Raw genomic sequence first — 18,106 nt, forward strand, 5'->3', positions numbered from 1 at the left:
GGAAAAAGAAATAGTTTGCTTGTTAAACTTTTCTACAGAGAGATACTGGCAGCATTCCCTGTCTCACAGTGACAGTTAGATAGAAAGAGTATCAGAAGTTCATTAGCAACAATTAAAAATTCTACAGCACTTGAGGAGAGCTTGATCCTATTTTATATGCCAATGTCAGCTAGTATATTATAAATTAGAGTAGTCCAATTACACTATAGCTAAAATTTACCACTTACACATTGCTTTGAACACACCCTGTGTAACCCTTAATTAATTCTTACCACTGGCATGTAGATGTATTGTCCTAATTTCAAAGATGAAGCAGAAAGGTAGGATAATTTTCCAAAAGCTGCTTAGTCTTGGGTGGAACCAGGACTGTAACAGGGGAAGATTCAACTCTGAATCCATGGCTTCTAAGACAGGGCTGTCCAGTATCTCAGTCACCCTACGATACTTTTATTGCTGCAACTTAGTCGGTCGCTGCATGGCAAAGACGTCTTTACCAGGTTACACAATGAAAAAATTCTTTTTGCTGTCAGACCTAGTTCTGCTCTAATCTACCCTACCTCTAGACAGCTCCAAAAAAAATTTTTTTTCAAAGATTCTATGTCAGGTTCTTTAAACATAAAACTACTTCTGCAAGATCTAGTTAAGCCTCAGCTTTCCCATACCTAGCTTTCCTAAGCTGTTGTCTGCCTGGAAGTTTTTATAATACAGATTGCTAAGGTTCAAAACTTGGAATTGGACTGGGGTGGAAAATCTTCATTAAGGTAGTTTTTCTCCTATTTCCTGTAGTAGAACTTGTGTTTGCCTACCGTCCACCCCCAAAGATGATTCCCGTCCACAGACTGGAGCTCACTACAGAAGCAGAGAGTCACAGCAAAGTCTAAGACAGAGCACAATTGGCAGAGTATAATCGTACATGACTGAATAATTTTGTTACCTTATTTGTCATTTTACTCACTCTCACCTTATTGTCTATCTCTGTTCATTTCCAACAAGAAACTTCAGCATTCCACCCTATTGTACTTTAGCTATGCTGACAGGTAGTCATTTACTTGAGGTCTGATTTCTGCATCATAGCGGGTTTCTGCTTCATGGAAAAATCTCACCTCCTGTGAAAGGAGTGTTCATTTCAGGATAGTCTCTTCATAGAATCATAGAACCGTTTGAGTTGGAGAACACCTTTAAGATTACTGAGTCCAACCATTAATGTAGCACTGCCAAGTCCACCACTAAACCATGTCCCTAAGTGCCACACCTACACGTCTTTTAAATACCTCCAGGGTCTTCAGAGGGACTATATGAAAGAAATGTGGAAACCACACAAATACTGCCCAGGATCCTTACATACTCTTTTTTTTGTATTCTAAAACAGTCTCACAGATTGGAGAAGACAGGTTTCTTCTTAGAAACCAAATTTGTCTCCTGCAAATCATTATATTTCTGTTGTTTAAAAGAACACAGCAAATATAACATTGAACCCTAGCACAACAGGAATTTCAGAACTCCTTTCTTATAATTTACTAGTGTTACTGGAATAATATAAAGCTCATGAGTTTCACATCCTCAGAATTATCTGCAATATCTCCACAAAGATAAGTGAAACCTTTACATAACCAGTCTGCTACTGAGAGAATCCACAGTTTTGTTATCAGCCAGGTGACTCCATTTTTAAGTTACTCCATAAGCAGATGGATGCCATTTGGTGCTAGGGATGTATTTGTTTATTAAACAACCTCTCTTCTGCAAAACCAGAGCATTTTTATCCCAAGTGAGCAATAAACTAAGGAAAAAAATTTTGTAAAACCTCTCACTAAAATATCATCAGCACATCATTATTCAAAATGTAAACAAAAACAAAATTACCAAACCATTAGTCAGCCATATAAACATTTCCGTTGTTCTGAAAAAGACTTGGATTTAGCACTAAGGCACAACTAAGACCCAGTTATAATAGCTGATTCAGAGTTTCAGAGTCTCATTTTCTTGCACTTTTTTTTTTTCCAAAGGCAAACCTTCTCAATTTGTCCCATAGGGGAACCATAGCCATGAAGCTAAAATTTCACACTTGTTTTTATTAAAGGAACACATATTTAGGCATAATAATACAGAAACTGTAATAAAAGCTGAACTTAAAAATATTGGAAAAGGTACAGTTTCACTAGTATTAGATTACCACGATTCCTATTAAGTTAACAGACTAAAAATGCTGCTAAAAATTGAGCTTTTTAATTTATGAAGTAATGTTACTTTTATGTTTTTGCATTTTTACTCTCTTGTTTGAAATAATTTTTAAGTATTGAAATTTAAATTAATCCACTATTATGGTCATTATATAATATTCTATACATTTAAATGCTTTAAAATGAGGTTAAAGTTGTAAATATAACATTCTCTCATATTAACGCTCCCTTGTGCTCTTTATAATTATCTAACAGTAACTACAGATATTGTAGAAAGCAGGTGTAAGAGCTGTGCCTTTCTATTTGATTTTGCACACTCAAGCAAGTGCAATATATGTGAACATGAACATAAACATCACTATCCTTGTGTAATTTTGTATAAATAATAATTGGAAATAATGATATTCTGCATATACCTTTAACTCTGAGTCTACCTACCCAGGAGTGGAAGGGCTATACCAGCACACCTCTCTACGTTATTTAGATCTGCTGAGCTTTTGTGCTCCATCTTCCAGAGTATTTTCTCTGTAATTGTCTTTCGTTGTATTTCAGTCCTACAAAAGAACAGTGGGTAACATCTGAATGATGAGGTTCAGGGAAAATGTTATAAAGTATCAAAGTGACTGAAAAGCTCAATTACCATACTCACAAAAAACATTGTAATGACACATTTTTAGCTTTGGAAGGAGGAAGTTCATGAAGACAAACTTGTCGAGGAGCAATTCATTCCCCAAGCACAAAGATTCCTCTCAAAGACAATTCAGAGCAGGAGCCTGGACTTCAGAAGCCCTATAGGAACTTTTCATTCACTACCGGGAGAGCATAGGAAAACTACATTCAGAAAACTGGAGGTAGCCACAGCAGGATCTTCCCCAAACTGTTTGAAAGCTGGACTCAGCTCTGACCACCAGTCAGATCACCTCAGCTAAAAGTGAGTTAATGGGACCAGACCCATCACCATCACCCACTCCCCAAGCTGCTTCAGCATAAAGAGAAATTACTTGCAAGGTAACTTTGCAAGCATCTTTACACTGTGAGCAGACCTAGCTGTTATGGGGCCTATGTGCTACATTTCCAATGTTATGTTTGCCCCTAATCACTCTTTGCAGGGTGTGGTCTTCCTGCCTTGCAGATGACTGCACCTGGCATTAGCAGGCATAGCCCGCTGTGCCCTTCCTTCCTTCCCTGTAACCTTAAAAATCCAAAAATTTCCATGATGGAAAAAAGAGCTAGACAGATGGGTGGATAGACTTACTGGCTCAAATCCAAAATGTTTAACAGTTGTAGTGACAAAAACAATAAAAGTAAGAATTAAAAAAAATGTGTTTAGAAGAAAATAAGCCAAACAAACCACTGAAGATAAGTAGATGCAAAGCCATGCAGCTTAGATCGCTGCAAGTTAAAAGCAAGTTCAGATTCAAGCCAACTATTGAGAAGCTCTGAAGATCTGGGGCATATTCTTACCTCCTATACTGTATGTGCAAGGCACACAAGAAGACTGAGGAGGGAACAAGCACATGTAATTTATGGGTACTGCTAGAGAGGAAAAAATCCATGCCTGAAGTGGCTGCCTTTACGCACATGGACAACATGAACACAGAGACTGACAACCCCTCAAAAAAGGTCTAATTAAGACACTAACTTTAGCTCCTTGGCAACAAGAAAATTGCAACCATTTGGTTGTAATGTAAATCAGCTGTTACAGAGGTTTCAGTAAGACTGCATACACTTATGTGCACTCATACCTGTTTTCATCTTGAGTAGTTTACTTCATTTTAATTTAAAAAATCCTTAAACAACCAACTTTAACCTTAAACTAACCAGTGTTAAGCTGCAATATGAATTGACATACGCTGTTAGCACATTTCAGCATGTGCACTTTAACCTCCTGGCATTAGCTGGATTGCTACAACTTTATCATCGGGACAAAGTCACTATGTAAGTGAGGAATTAAAACAGAAGAGATTTTCTTAATGTTTAAGGTGTGAAGACTTAAAGAGGTGACTGTGCATCTTCCCATCCAACAAATGTAAGCAAATCCTCCAGAATATTAAAATTCAATGGCAACTCATTCAAATGAAGCTAATTCTGACGCAGACATACATGAAAAAATACTGACTTGGGGGTAATAACTGAATCTCTGCTTTGTACACGGCATATATGTGGAGAAGACTGGACCGCAGGAAGGACGGTGAAGGCCAAGGGCCAGAGCAACTGAAGGGTTAACGGAAACATGTGGAGATCCAAATAGGATTCCACACAGGTCACAAACTCCACGCGAGGTGGCGGTACCGGTCGGCGGGATGGCCCCGTGTCCCGCAGTGTCGAGGGGAATTGCAGTTCAGGACTGAGCTGACGGGACACGGACGGGTGCTGAAGGGGACCAGGGACAGCGGGGGCGCGCGCATCCCCGCCCCGACTGCAGCGCCGGGGTTTGAGGGAAGTGGCGGGAACCTGCGGCCGCGCCCTCGCCGCTGTTACCTCAGGCGTTACCTCAGGGCGGCGCCTCAGGGGTTACCTCAGGTCGTTACCTCAGGGCGGCGCCTCCCGCGCAAGTCGGGGCGCGCGGGGCGCCACCGCCGCCTTCAGGCGGACGTTACCCAACCTGAGGCGCCGGCAGCGGCGCGCCCAGGCGGGGACCGTCGCCGCCCCCACACCGGCGGGTCGCACACACGGCTGCGGCCAGAGCCCACCTTCCCTCAGTAGGGATTACCTCAGGCTCCGAGCCAGCCGCCGCCCGGCCGCGCACATACGACGGCAGAAGCACAGCCCCGGAGACGAGAGCTACTTCCCCGCCCACCCCTCGCTCCCCCAGCGGCACTTCATGCCTGACCGGCAGCAGCGCCGCACTCGCCATCACACCGAGCAGAGCCAGCGGTCACCGCGGCGGCGCCCCCTCAGCCACCGGCGCGGCAGCCAGCCCCGCCCCGCCCCGTTCTGCCCGCCCCTCTGGAGGCGGAGCCCACTGGCTGGCCCGCGCTCCTGCCAATCAGCGTGAGGAGGCAGCCCCTCCGCCGCCGCCGTGGAGGCCTGTGGGACTCGTAGTCCCCGCCCGCCGCGTCGCGCCGCCAGGGGCCGGGACAGAACTACCGATCCCGGCGTGCCCTGCTGGCGACCCGGCACCGTGACCCGCCGCGGGCCGAGGGAGCGGCTCCGGCAGGAAGGCGGCGGAGGGGCCCGGTCACCCAGCCGCGGCCATGAGCTCGGGCAGAGAGTCCCAGGGCCACCACGGCCTCAAGCGAGCGGCCTCCCCCGATGTAAACGGGCGTGGGGCGGGAGGCGGCCGGGGGGAAGGCGGCGGCTGCGGGGCCCCGGGGCGGCGGGATGCGGGGAAGGCCGCGGCCTTGCTGGCCGCTCCCTTCCCAGCGGGAGCGGGCGGCCGGGGGGCAGCGGCGGGGAGGGCCGCCGGGTTAGTCAGCGTGTGCTCCCGCAGGGCTCCAGCAGCTGGGAGGCGGCGGACCTGGGCAACGAGGAGCGGAAGCAGAAGTTCCTGCGGCTGATGGGCGCTGGCAAGGTGAGGCCGCTCCGCTGCCCCCCGCCGCGGGCAGGGCAGCGTTCCCCCGCGGGCTCTGGGCGGCACCTCCCGGGGGTGCTGCGGGGAGAGGCGCCGCTCCGCAGGCGGCTTCGCTGGGGCCTCGCCGTGCAGGGGGGTTGCGGCTTCCGCAGCCGCAGCTGGCGCATCGGCAGCGGGGTCGGGGAAAAGGCCGGGCCGGAATGATGGGGGCTCTGCTCGGCAGCCCCCCGCACCCCCCCAGTGCTCCAGACCAGCTCATAAAAGCGGGGACGAGAAAGTCCTTGTACAGCCTCGTGTGCTACGTCTGTCAGGTTCTCTTTCACTGGAAAAAATTTGAAGATTCAAAACAGTGGCATTAATAAAAATTACTGACAGATCACAACAGCGAAATACTAAACCTAATTAACTAATCCAGAAAATACTTCTAGAGGAAATGCACCAAAACTATTTCTGCTATGCTTTTTGCAAAAAAAATGCTGCAAAACTAGTAAATTTGTGCTTTTTCCATTTACAAAATGTTGGTTTAGTACTGTAGTTCTGCTTACTTTCAAGAAAAATAATTTTACTCGTACTAGCTTATTTTCCTTGAACACAGGGTTATTGTAAGCTAAAATATTTTACTGTATTAAAGAGGCGAAAGTTAATACTTCCTGGTGGATAGGAATACAATACCTTATTAAAACATCCCACTACCACTAATCTTAACGTCTGCTTGGGTACTTAACGCTGCTTGCTGTGTAATGCCAGCGCTTGACTACAGGGATACATTTGGTAATGAGCAACTACTGAGCCAATAAATTAACGAGCACAGTGAGGGTTTTACCTGATACTGTGACCAGTCTAAAAGTGGGATCATTGTAAGATGCAAAGACTGAACCATTGCATAGTGCCCGTGGTGCCAGAGGAAGACACCCAAAGAGTAAATTGTCAGAACCTAATTCACATTTGCCCAGCATTGTGTAGCGTAGTTTTCATATCAGTGGCAAGAAACAGAATGAAATACAACCAGCTTTGGGGTGCGGGAGGAGTAAAGAGTGTCTAGTTGTTGGGGTTTCTTTTTCAGAATAATCAACAAAACAAAGATGAAACAAGTTCATCAAGAGGCAGCAGTTGTTAGGTCGTAAAATTTGCAGTCCTACAGTTGGTTGTCACGGTTTGACAGCAAACCTTTTCCATTCAAGATCTCTAGGATGTTGGCAAAGATGCCAGTGCACCCTAAAGCTCCAAAAGAAATTGCCTTTTCTTTTAGAAAGAACATACTGGCCGCCTTGTTATCGGAGACCACAGATCAACCTCTCACTTCAGGACAGGTCAGTTTATCCAACAGCTGATACAAAGTTTAACACTCATTGAGGAACATCCTAGTACTTTGAGCTTCATAGATACTGCAGGGAGGGATTTCTGGTTTTGTGGTTGAAGCTGAAGGCAGGTCAGGTTGTGGAGTTGTAGAAGTTCTCAATTTTTCTCATTAGATTACTGACAAACGCTTTCTCTGACTGCACTTTCTTACCTTCTCAAGTCCAGGTTCAGCAAAGTACCTGATGGTCAGTGAAACCTGTGCACAAATGCCCTAGAAATTGGGGCCTATAGGTCCCAGTCTTACTTTGCTATTAAAATAAAAAACCAAAGTTTTATTGTTACTGGTACCTAGCAGTATTATACTTCTTCCTTGCTGCCAGGTATGGGTATCCAAACCTCAGATTGTTGTGCGTGGACAAGAACAGGGTTGATTTCACTCCCCACCCGATTAGCTATTGAATAGAAAGATCTCTGCCTTAAAACAATGAGGTAGAAACCGAAAAGATCTGTAAGGTCATCTTAGCAATAATCTGATGTCATGTAATGTATGACCGTAGTAACTACGTATCATGTTTGCTCAGCTAGTAAGTCAAAGTACATGAAACCAGGCTGAGCTTGACTGTCTTGGAGAAGCTTTGATAAAGCTTTTAGAATAGCAGTTGTCGGAGTTCCAGGAAACATCTTTCCCTGGTAATGCTCCACTAGTAATTTTTTAGTTGACATGAAATTAATCTGGGGACCAAAACACCAAAAGAAGCCTGAGGATTGGTTCCAGGTTCTGCTGTTAGCTTGCAGAGTGACTGAGAATCACTTCCTTACACCTGAATTTCCTAGAAAGCAGATGATGCTTCCCTTAAGGAGTCATAAAGAATCAGTACTGCTTGGTTATTAGCAAAAAGTTAAGATGCTGGGTTTGGTTGTTTTTTTGGGTTTGTTTGCTGTTTTTTTCCCCAAAAATCAGAACAGCTATTTTCTTAACACTTTACTTTCCTGTCCAACATAGAGTTACTGTCCTTTTATAATAACATACAGGTCTAACTTCCAAATGAGAAAACATCAATTTGCAATACAAGCTTTTAATTTTACGGAGATACAAATCAAAAACTATAGTGTTGTAGGCCTATCGGGGGAGAGTTAGAGATTCCTACCTTTTACAAGAACAGAGGATTCTTAACTGTTTTAGACCATATTTTTCCCCCCAGTCAAAATGATCCTTTACTTATTCAAACAAGTAGGTTAAGGGCATGTACAAGTAGCTCATGAAAATTATTTTTTCTGCTAATTCCTAAAGCTGGAAAAATGTAGAGCTGTAGTAACTGCTCGTCATAATTCGGGATGTGTTAAATAGTTTCAGATACAGCTCTGTAAACAAGAATGATATTATTGCCCAACTTCTGCTGCTATATATTAATCATGGTTTAATTACAGTAATTACGCTAAGTAGCAAAGGTCAGAAACCTGTTGCAGTATTGGCAGGAAGCACAGAGAAGTCGCACTGGTTACATTTACCTCCTTCAGTAGAACATAAACCATGCATAGTGTAACACTCTGAATACATCAGGTCTTAGGAACTTAGCAACCCATCTTTGTATCAAAGCAGTTTTGCTTGCACGCTTGATACAACTGCTAATAAATCTGATTGATTGTATGCAGTAATGCTCAATCCAGTAGTTTAAGGTGGCTAAATTTAAACTTTTTCATGTATATATTGATGAACTTTGAAAATGTAACTTCATGTAATTTGATGTCTTTGTTAATTTGAATGAACCATAACCAAAGTACACTGGACAATGCAGGGGAAGAAGACAAGAAAATGAATGAAGAATTGGAGTCTCAGTACCAACAAAGCATGGACAGCACGATGTCTGGACGAAACCGGCGCCATTGTGGACTTGGTTTCAGTGAGGTAGTTATTTCTGTAATGATTCAACTTTCACTTCATTAAGACAATGGTTTAAAAATCCAGTCACTGCAACTAGTGGCAAACTTCTGCACTTTGGGATCAAGAACAAACTTACTGCAGGCACTTCACCCCTATTTGTGTACACTGTGGAGGCCATTTAGATGCCTGGGAATGATTGATGCTTCTCATTGTTCTGAAAAGAGATATGACATGCTTAATGCTCCATAGTAGTCAAGACTGATTAGGACAGAAAGTGACAAATGGATTAAATCAGGGTGTTGCCAAGGAATACACAACCATCTGCATTGTTGCTGAGAGCTAATTAATCTTAGCTTCTTGTTGCAGTGGGGCACTTACCTCTCTATGGTCCTGAAAAGTAAGTGGCTATAGAGGGGTCAGATGTGGGAGATTTGCTGTACAGAGTCCGCAAGTGAGCTGACATGTGACTGGTCTCATACTTACAAGGAATTCTATAGGAATGAGCAGGAAGAGAAGTGTGACAGAAACTAAGAGAATCAGGTTATTAGGAACATGTCTTTATCTGCCAATTGAAAGGTTCAAAGATGAGTTGTGAACATAAATTCCTGATGGTCTAGCTCTTACTTTCATTATGTTTCACTCCCTGGCAAATAGTCAAGTGTTGTTATGTACTGTGTACACCAAAGTAAGGAATTACTAAAGTGACGTGATCTGAAATTTCTCAAACTCATTTAGTGGTGCCTTTAGAATTTCTGCTCTAACTAAATAAGAATATGGCTGCTGAAACCATGGATGTCAGGGTTGGTTATGGTTAACCACTTCAGTGGAGTTGCTTTCTGCCTAATAATTTGTATATTAAAGACCTGTGTTTAGCAACATAGCCCATTTTAGTACTAGAATGAAAGGAGCTACTAAGTGAAACATTCACACTGGCGAATCTTAGAAGCTGCAATGGAGTTGCCAGGAAATAATGGTTTATCTGTCTCACAGTCTGAAATTCTAGTTTCAGGAAAGTGAAGAACAAGAAGAGGCAGCTGGACACTCCTCTGAAGAGAGCTCCGAGAACTCTGAAAGTGGCTCTGAGTCAGAGCAAGAGGAGTCTGCAGAGGAGCTACAAGCTGCTGAAAAACATGATGAAGCTGAGGTTCCAGAGAACAAAAAAGAAGCAAAAAGCAACTATAAAATGATGTTTGTTAAAGCCAGTGGTTCATAACTGCAGATGTAACAGCTTTGTATTTAAAGTACAGTAAGCCTTATTGTTACAGTGCAAAGTGGAGGACTGCTACAGCACAGATCTTTGTATTATGATTTTAAAAAGACCCCATTAGATGACAAAAAGTAGTATTTGCTTTCCATTGCCATGGATAACATTTTTATGGGCGCAGTGATATTACTGGTTTTTGTAAAGTGTATAAAATACTGGATGGAGAAATAAAATTTTTTGTTGTTGCCCAACCTCTACAATGTCATCTAAACTATCCCTCCCCTTATTCCATGCCAGATAAAGAAACTTCATGTTAGTGGTTCCTTTAGTTAGTACCCCAGTCTTGAATTTTTAACTGTTAAGATTACATATGAATTACTGAATGTTGCATTAGATGTAAAATACCAGTATCAGCACTATTCTGTGATGTGCTAGAGCTTTAAACAATGATTTTGTCTGTAGGTGCTAGTGTTGACAGGGCTGAGAGGAGAAGTCACTCACTTTTGTGACAGTATTAATCACTGTATCCATCTGAAGTCCGACAGCAGTTGCATGGGACAAGATGATTTAGACATGCTTAAGACAACAGAAGGCTCTAATTGCTTCTTCAGCTTTATAATTGGGGGGGATAAGCTGTAGTTCTTTATACCTTTCAGTAGAAAAGAGTGATTTTTTTTTTGAATTAGTGGCTCCTGGTTATAACACTGAGCTGTTATTAAAACTAACTCCTCCCGAAGGAACCAGTTTACTTTGAAAGAGAAAATATAATTTGATAATGAAAAGGATATACAAATAATTTAGCTTTTTTAAATATAGAATACAGAGTTAAGTCTTCTTCCTTTTCTCCCTGTACATGTATCACTTGGAGGTCTTAAGTCCATGATGACAAAAAGGTTGTACCTCTCAAGTGAAGTCGAGACGCTTAAAGAGTCAGGAGTTCCAGTAACTCCTTCCAGCAAGAACTGAGCACGTCCATTCCTCTGCAAATTTATAGTTTATTGTATTCAAGTAATTAACGAAATACCAGAACTTGATAGACTTTCTTTCCTCTTAGCACATCAGACAGATGACTGCCTCTCCTTGGTGGGAGAACAGAGCATCTGACCTGCACCTCTAATACACTCTCATTCTGCCACAACAGTGTTTCACGAAGCACTCCAGATGCTTGTGGAGAACCTTCCGTTTCTGTATACCATTTATGATGTGCAGACAACATTTGCAAGCCAGTTGGCTTACGCGAAAGCAGCAGAGTGTACTATTGTTGTATAGGTTTACTGAACGTAAACATTGCAGCATCAGTTTTTGGGGGAGGACTTGGAATAAGTTGCATTACAGAAAAAATAAAAGTAATATGATTGTAAATAAAACCTGTAGATTTTGATTAATCTGTTTTACTATATTTGCATTGGTTACAGATTTTTTCAGTCATTCAGCTTTAAGAACATCGTTACAGCAGCCACTAACAGTCAGTGATTTGTACTTGATTTGTATGGATTTTTTTGTTTTCCCAGTACTGCAAGCTTTTACTACATAGACAAAAATTAAAGCTGCTTGTATGTTGTGATGAAAGAAAACCTCATGATGACTTAACGAAAACTGCTCGATCTCTAGGAAGAGAGGCTTTCCCTGAAAGATCAGCTGATTAACTTTTCTAGTAGACTGACAGCAGGTTTTTTCCTGTTCAGACACTCAGCTATACAAACTCGCATGTCACTGTTAAGTTTTGTCGGCTGCGGCTGCTGCCTCTATTGCCTTGAGCGCAATTAGAAAATCAAGGTGTAGGCTAAAAAATGCTGCGCCTGCACTGACCTCCCTGCCTTCCCCATCCCAGCACCGCAGCTGGTGCTGCTCCCCACCTTTCCTCCCGCACTGCTCAGCACGCACGTAGATGTCGGCACGCACGCGGATCTCGGCACGCACGCCGATCTCTGGCCGTGCCCAACAGCATGCACCTGCACAGACACTTTCAGAAGGCGACAAAACCCACTGCCAGCGCCCTGCTGCTTTCCCACTAGCCTGAAAGGAGGGGCATGGTAAAACCTCACTCACAGGCTCTTCTCTGCCATGCAGCCACCCTGGAAAGCCCCAGGAGCAGCAGATCAGCTGTCAGGCCCTGCATGGGTCTGCCCCAGCGAGCGCCGTGGGGGCCTCCACCACCCAGCTCTGCCCCGATCCATTACAGCCTCCTGCACTGCAGATTTGGCTGTCAGTTTCCAATACAAGTAGAGAGACCCACAGGGATAAAAAATAAACTATAATTAAACTATTCTAGTAACAGCTCTGACCAGAAAAAAAATAATCACAACCTCCATTCCCCAAAAGTATGACACATAATGCTGTAAACATCTGATGAGCTTCAGTGTAACTCATTTACGACACTGACCTAAGACTTAGCTGCTGAAAACAGGAGTTCTACAGTCACACCTGCTTCTGTGTAACATTCATAAATACACTAAGAACTTGCAGTTCCATCTATGAAGCAGCCTAAGAAGCTTCTCCATATACACCAGGAAAGGCTGATTTAGTTCAGTGTAGATTGTGCAGTAAGTGTTTTAATTCAGGGGTCTGGTTTAGCAACCTCTGGTGTAATAGCAGCAGCAGTAGCAGCATGGATGGTGGCAGAACGGTTCCAGCTCTTACTGGAGACAGAAGACACAAGAAAAATCAGAGTTGGTGTCTCAGTTAATTCTAGTCAGAAAGAAAAAGAAATTTGCTTTTTCAGGTTGGTACAGAAGGAGCTCCCAGTGCTGACAGCAGAAGGCATCAGCAGCCACTGAATCATAAAGAGGGCAACTGCATTTTGTCTTTTCAAACCAGATTTGGCCACTGAAATTCCTCACCTCAAAGACCAGCTTATGTCCATCCCGATAGGAAGTCACGAGTCTGCCCATACTCCGACATGTCTTAGCAAACAACCACTGAAAGTCAGACCTGCCACAGAAGAGCCCTCGTGTTGGGTAAACATCTTCATCTGTTTCTAAACCACACCGAGCGTTTCCCCATGTGAAGCTCCGTGCAGGTGCTTTACCACCTTCAGAGGGCTGAAACCTCGTGGCCGGGTGGAAAGCCGCGGTGTGCCCACTCCCCTTCCGTCAGCCCTGGAGTGGGGAGACCCTCCAGGTGGGTACCAGCACAGCCCCACTGCCCACAGCATCCCGGAGCCACCGGAGAGGATGCTTCTACGCCAGGCAAAAAGGGATTCTCACCACCACACAGGAATTCTGCGAGGCCAAGACCACCAGATCTGCCGCTTGCCCTGTAGCTGTACGCAGCTCTTGGCAGTTTGCTCTCCCTTTCTCCCTGAAGAGGGGGCTGACAACTGGATCCCTGACAGCACAGTTTACAGGCCAGCTTCAAAGCTGTAGGTCCTTCTAAGGCTCCCGGCGGGAATTCGCATCAAAGACGCATGTTGTTGGGATGCCAGAGAGGACGGTTGGTGGAAATCTCCGTGGATTTGCTACAGCCCCCGCACAGGGATCACATTATGCGCTGAAGCCGCCTCTGTAAACTGCAGGAGACACAGAGAAGTGGCGGTGCTGCATCTCCTCATCAAAGCCCAGCACAGGGATTTGCATCAGTCCCTTGGAAGCCGTCAGGGGATTAAAAGAAAGGATGTGTGTCAAGGTACCCTCACTGATGGGACAAAGCAGAAGCTGGTTTCATTTGCTTTTAAGACTGCCACCTCAACCGCACTTTTCCTGGGAAAAGTATCTGCATAGTACACAGGCAGACAGCATCATGATGGCTAGATAAAAGTTTCCTTAGTTTCTGCACAGCATTAAAGAAACAAAATACTTGGTGATTTAATCTAATTTGATTTGGGTTTGATATGCAGGTGCAGAATGAAATCACAGTAATAGTTTGTGCTATTATCTAGCCAAATCCAGGACCACTTACGGTGTCCATAGCTGAGGAAGATCTAGTTGAGGATGAAAAGTAACATATGTCAGGAGAGGGGGGTTGTACCATCAGTCAAGCAATACAGGGGCTTCTATAAAGAAAATCAAAACTGCCTTGAACTTTTTCACAGCTGCCCACCTTGACCTGCAGGGAAACCCTCCAACCGTTACCGTAAGTAAGTGTTCTCATCACAAATGTATCAAGCTACATAAAAAAACGCAAGAAGGTTTGATAATCTGAACTGGCTCCTTTTCACCCTCATATTTATTGCTGAAGCTTTAAAAAAAATACATGGGAAGCTTTTGGTTTTTCACTGGTTGGGGCCAAGCCTCCTTCTTCCCATTACAGACACTAAAATCTGGTAATTGCAATCCATTTGTAAGGATGCAGTAACAGAACATCTCTTACCAAAACGCGAGCGAGTGAGTGAGTGAGTGAGTGAGAGAGAGTGTGTGTGTGTGTGTGTCTGCGTCTGTGTGTCTGTGTGTGTAAAAGGCTTCTTAATATAAGAAGTTGATGCTGTGGACACAAAAAAATAAGAGATCAAATTTACTCAGTAGTCAATTGATGGAGCCACTATCCAGATCCTGAAAAAAATCTGCATATAATATCACTTGCCAAGTAACATTTATAGTGGATTCAGTGAAGACAACTGGAGTCCTCAGGCATACCGAAGGCTTTGAGGAAGCCAGGGGACACAGCTACATCATGAGATGTTGCTCTCTCTTTCCTCTGAGCATCTCATGCAGGTTAGGACTTGAAAAGTGAGACCTGAGACAGGTCTGGCACTGATCTCAGCAGTGGTCCCTCAGCTTCGCAACAAATCAAAGGAGAACGGGATCAACACGTACGTGTGTGTGTACGGATTCACACCCCCCAACACAGACACATAGACACACTACAAGTGTGTTGGGCAGAAGACAAAATCCTGTTTCATACTGGGAGAAGAAGATGCCCAAAGGCATAATGCAGAAGCAGCAGAGCACCAAAGAACTGTTTAGCATGAACTAAGCAGTCAGAAAAGCCAACAATACAGACAATACAAGACACAAATAGAATTAGCAGTGGCTTTTCTGATGTCAGTTTTTTCCCTCAGAGTGGCACTGCTCACTGTAACTAAATGTCACCAGTAACTTAATTTCATTAGGGTTACCTCTTGTGTAAGCCATCAGCCAGGGTTTAAAAAAACCTCCAAAACCTTCCTGTGTCTCAAGAGATGAACTGGAAAACAGCGTTAAAGCTTTTCTCAGTTGTGGCTTCTTGTTGTTGTTGTCCTGGTACCAAAACACCACTTCATCAGCAGTTCTTTCACGTACGGCAACCAGCAACACTCTACTCTGGTTTATCCCGTTCACCAGGTATTTTTTGAGCTAGGACACTGGCCTTACAGTCGCACTTGCGAGCCATTCCTTCTTCTTACCTTCCCCTCTACAGTGTAGGCTGAGTCCCTTCGTTAAAGAGTCCAAGTCCATGTATTCCAGCTCCTCCAACCTTTTTACTACCTCTCCCTTCAAACTACTAGGCCGCTCTCCCCTCTCCCCTTCAGCCTCTTGACCAGTCTTGTCTGCAGATACAGAGAATCACAGAATGGTTGGGTTGGAAGGGACCTTAAAGGTCACCCAGTTCCACCCCCCTACCACAGACAGGGCCCCCTCCCACCAGCCCAGGTTGCCCCCAGCCCCGTCCAGCCCGGCCTGGGGCACTGCCAGGGATGGGGCACCCACAGCTGCTCTGGGCAGCCTGGGCCGGTGCCTCGCCGCCCTCACGATAACCCACCCTCACCATCTCTGCCATGGTTTCCTGCAAACTCACTACTCACCTTTGCTTTCTCAGTCTCTTCCTTCCTTTAGTGCTTCCGCTATACATCCTGGTAAAAGGCTTCTTCTAGTGGGCAACAAGAAAACACCATTGTCCTTCAAGCTTTTATCTTATAAATACTTCACCAATACCTGCTCCTCCTAAAATGCCATCTAATTCTGCCAGTGTTTTCTTCGGAAACAGTTTCACACTCTCCGTAAGTCAACCAGGAGCATTGACAAGTAAATAACAAGTACACAAACATGCACCGTATGCAATACTTCCTGGTCTTATTCACTTTTATAATTAGCACTCAAAGTTATTCTGCCATCTCCCAGTAATTTCACTGTATGCTTTATAATTTTACCTTCCTCTTGGGTTTACCTGCAGTTTAACATTCCAGGTATCGTTGTTACACAGAATACGACAGACTTGTATTAAAAATGCTCTTTAAAATTCCAAAGCTTTGAACTAAAGAAATATCTCCAGAAGTTTTCATGGAAAGTTCATCTCGGTTGGTTCAATTCAGCTCCAGTTAGATGCACCTTTTCAAATAATGGAAAAAAATGTAAAGGGGTCAGACCCAATCAATACAGTTGTTCAAACAGAATTTCAGGCACTGTGATGTGTGTATTTTTGTGCTCTTTCTTTGTACTGCTCCGCTATGAAGAAAGGTTGCTTTTGCTCGTGGAGCAATAAAAGTCTTAGCCTTTTGAATACAGCCAAATAACCAATGGGAATGTTTACTAGGGGTGGAAAATATAGCAATTTTTCATGTTTTTCTTGTGCACGGCTTTGTTCTTTTTATAACTACGCAAGACACAGACACGCGCACAGCCCAAGCAAACACTTTAAAATACCTGAAGACAGGCATAAATCAGAGGGGTAACATCGCATCGTGCCTTCTGTATCTTCTAAGGTTTGACACAAAGTAAATCTGGTCCTTCCTTCACGTAACAGCCAGAAGTTAATTGCTGAGGCACACGGGAAGGATGTGGTTTCACAGAGGGGAAGAGATGCTGATATAAAATACATACACATGTATTTGAAGATCTGCAAATCAGATGAGTAAACGGTGCAGGTGGAAAAATACCAGTGTGAACAACCCCAGACCGTGCTGGGAGCTCTCTGCCCCCTCCAGCCCCCAGCCCCTCCCCCAAAAGGCCACTGCCGGACCTTTACCGCCTGGTTTGGAATAGCACCACGCAAGCGCAGCAGCATCTTGTGGTAGCTTTTAGTTCCACACAAAAGCAACTTTCCAGAATAGAATCTTTTAAAACAATTATTTCCTGAAAAACCTTTCCACCTAGGGTTTTTTTTTTCCCCAGCTGTTCCAAACCAGCCTGGATGCCTGGAACTGCTGCTGCTTGTCCTGTCCTTCCAATGGGAACAGCCTCCTACAGACGCACCGAGCAGCGCTGGAGCTCCACGGGCGTTCCTAGCAGCCCCGCAACACACCTGAATGCGGAATACCAGTACTGAAAAATAGGGGAAGTGGGGTGTTACACCAGTTCAGAAAGGCAAAAGCAGTGCTACTTACTAGTATCAGGCTGTAGTTTTATAAATTCAGCTATGCAATAAAATTTTAATACCTTTAGTTGAAGAAACTGAAGAGCCGTATATGGGAAGCAAAGTCAGTCTGCATTATCTTTCTTTGGTATAATGTTATAAAACACTAAATAGAAAACAGCGCCTTCACAAGAAGAACTAATACTGCTTTATAATGAGTTTCTGTTTTTAAAATTACAAATAGTCTCAAACACTTATGCTGCTTAATAGGCAGTGGGGAAAAAAAAATATCTTTCTGACCAAAACGATGCTGATCTGCAAGTAGACATAATTTTTTTCTAATCTTAATATTAAATAATGTGTAACACCTACAAAGGAGCATTCTGATTAAAAGAAACAGAACTGAAAAAGGAAACTGGCCCAAATTGAACACCGTATGCATATGAAAATTAGCCCTAATTATTTACAGACTATACCCATCTCTGCAAAAAAGATGGTTGCTGAAGAACACCATTTCACATCTTCAATAAAAAGTTCTGAAAGAAACATTACCTTGATAATTAACTATTGACACAGACCAAAATAGTTTGGGAAGACTGGTTTTGTCTTCCCAAAAGACATGAATGATACAACTCTTTAGGGCAAAAAAACCCCCAAAACCCCACACGTGGCGTCAATCGGCCACGGCCGCCCGGGATCCCATAGGCTGCGATCCCACTAGTGCGCTCTTCGCCCCCCAGTTACAGCCATGCTCTCCCCTCCCACGTAACCAAGCTGCTGTAGCAAGAATGCAGCTTCACCGAACCCCAAAGCAGGCGGGGAAA

At 44.0% G+C, this 18,106-nt stretch overlaps 1 protein-coding gene across 1 annotated transcript; it reads left to right on the forward strand.

Annotated features, from left to right (window-relative positions):
- The first annotated feature begins 5,244 nt into the window (after positions 1 to 5,244).
- Positions 5,245 to 10,325, forward strand: C10H11orf58 (chromosome 10 C11orf58 homolog). The gene is made up of 5 exons (XM_055722694.1): positions 5,245 to 5,434; positions 5,611 to 5,691; positions 6,941 to 7,001; positions 8,787 to 8,896; positions 9,876 to 10,325. The coding sequence occupies exons 1-5, from the start codon at positions 5,375 to 5,377 to the stop codon at positions 10,083 to 10,085; spliced, it is 522 nt and encodes a 173-aa protein (XP_055578669.1). The 5' UTR covers positions 5,245 to 5,374; the 3' UTR covers positions 10,086 to 10,325.
- Positions 10,326 to 18,106: the final 7,781 nt, after the last annotated feature.

The sequence above is a fragment of the Falco cherrug genome, chromosome 10 (assembly GCF_023634085.1).
Source record: "Falco cherrug isolate bFalChe1 chromosome 10, bFalChe1.pri, whole genome shotgun sequence".
In the NCBI taxonomy this organism is placed as follows: Eukaryota; Metazoa; Chordata; class Aves; order Falconiformes; family Falconidae; genus Falco; species Falco cherrug.

Excerpts from the sequence above, each read along its gene's own strand:
- C10H11orf58 (XM_055722694.1), top strand. The coding sequence starts at position 5,375 with ATGAGCTCGGGCAGAGAGTCCCAGGGCCACCACGGCCTCAAGCGAGCG. Across the intron at positions 5,692-6,940 it reads GGCTGATGGGCGCTGGCAAG|AAAGAACATACTGGCCGCCT; the intron begins GTGAGGCCGCTC and ends CTTTTCTTTTAG. Across the intron at positions 8,897-9,875 it reads GTGGACTTGGTTTCAGTGAG|TTTCAGGAAAGTGAAGAACA; the intron begins GTAGTTATTTCT and ends CTGAAATTCTAG.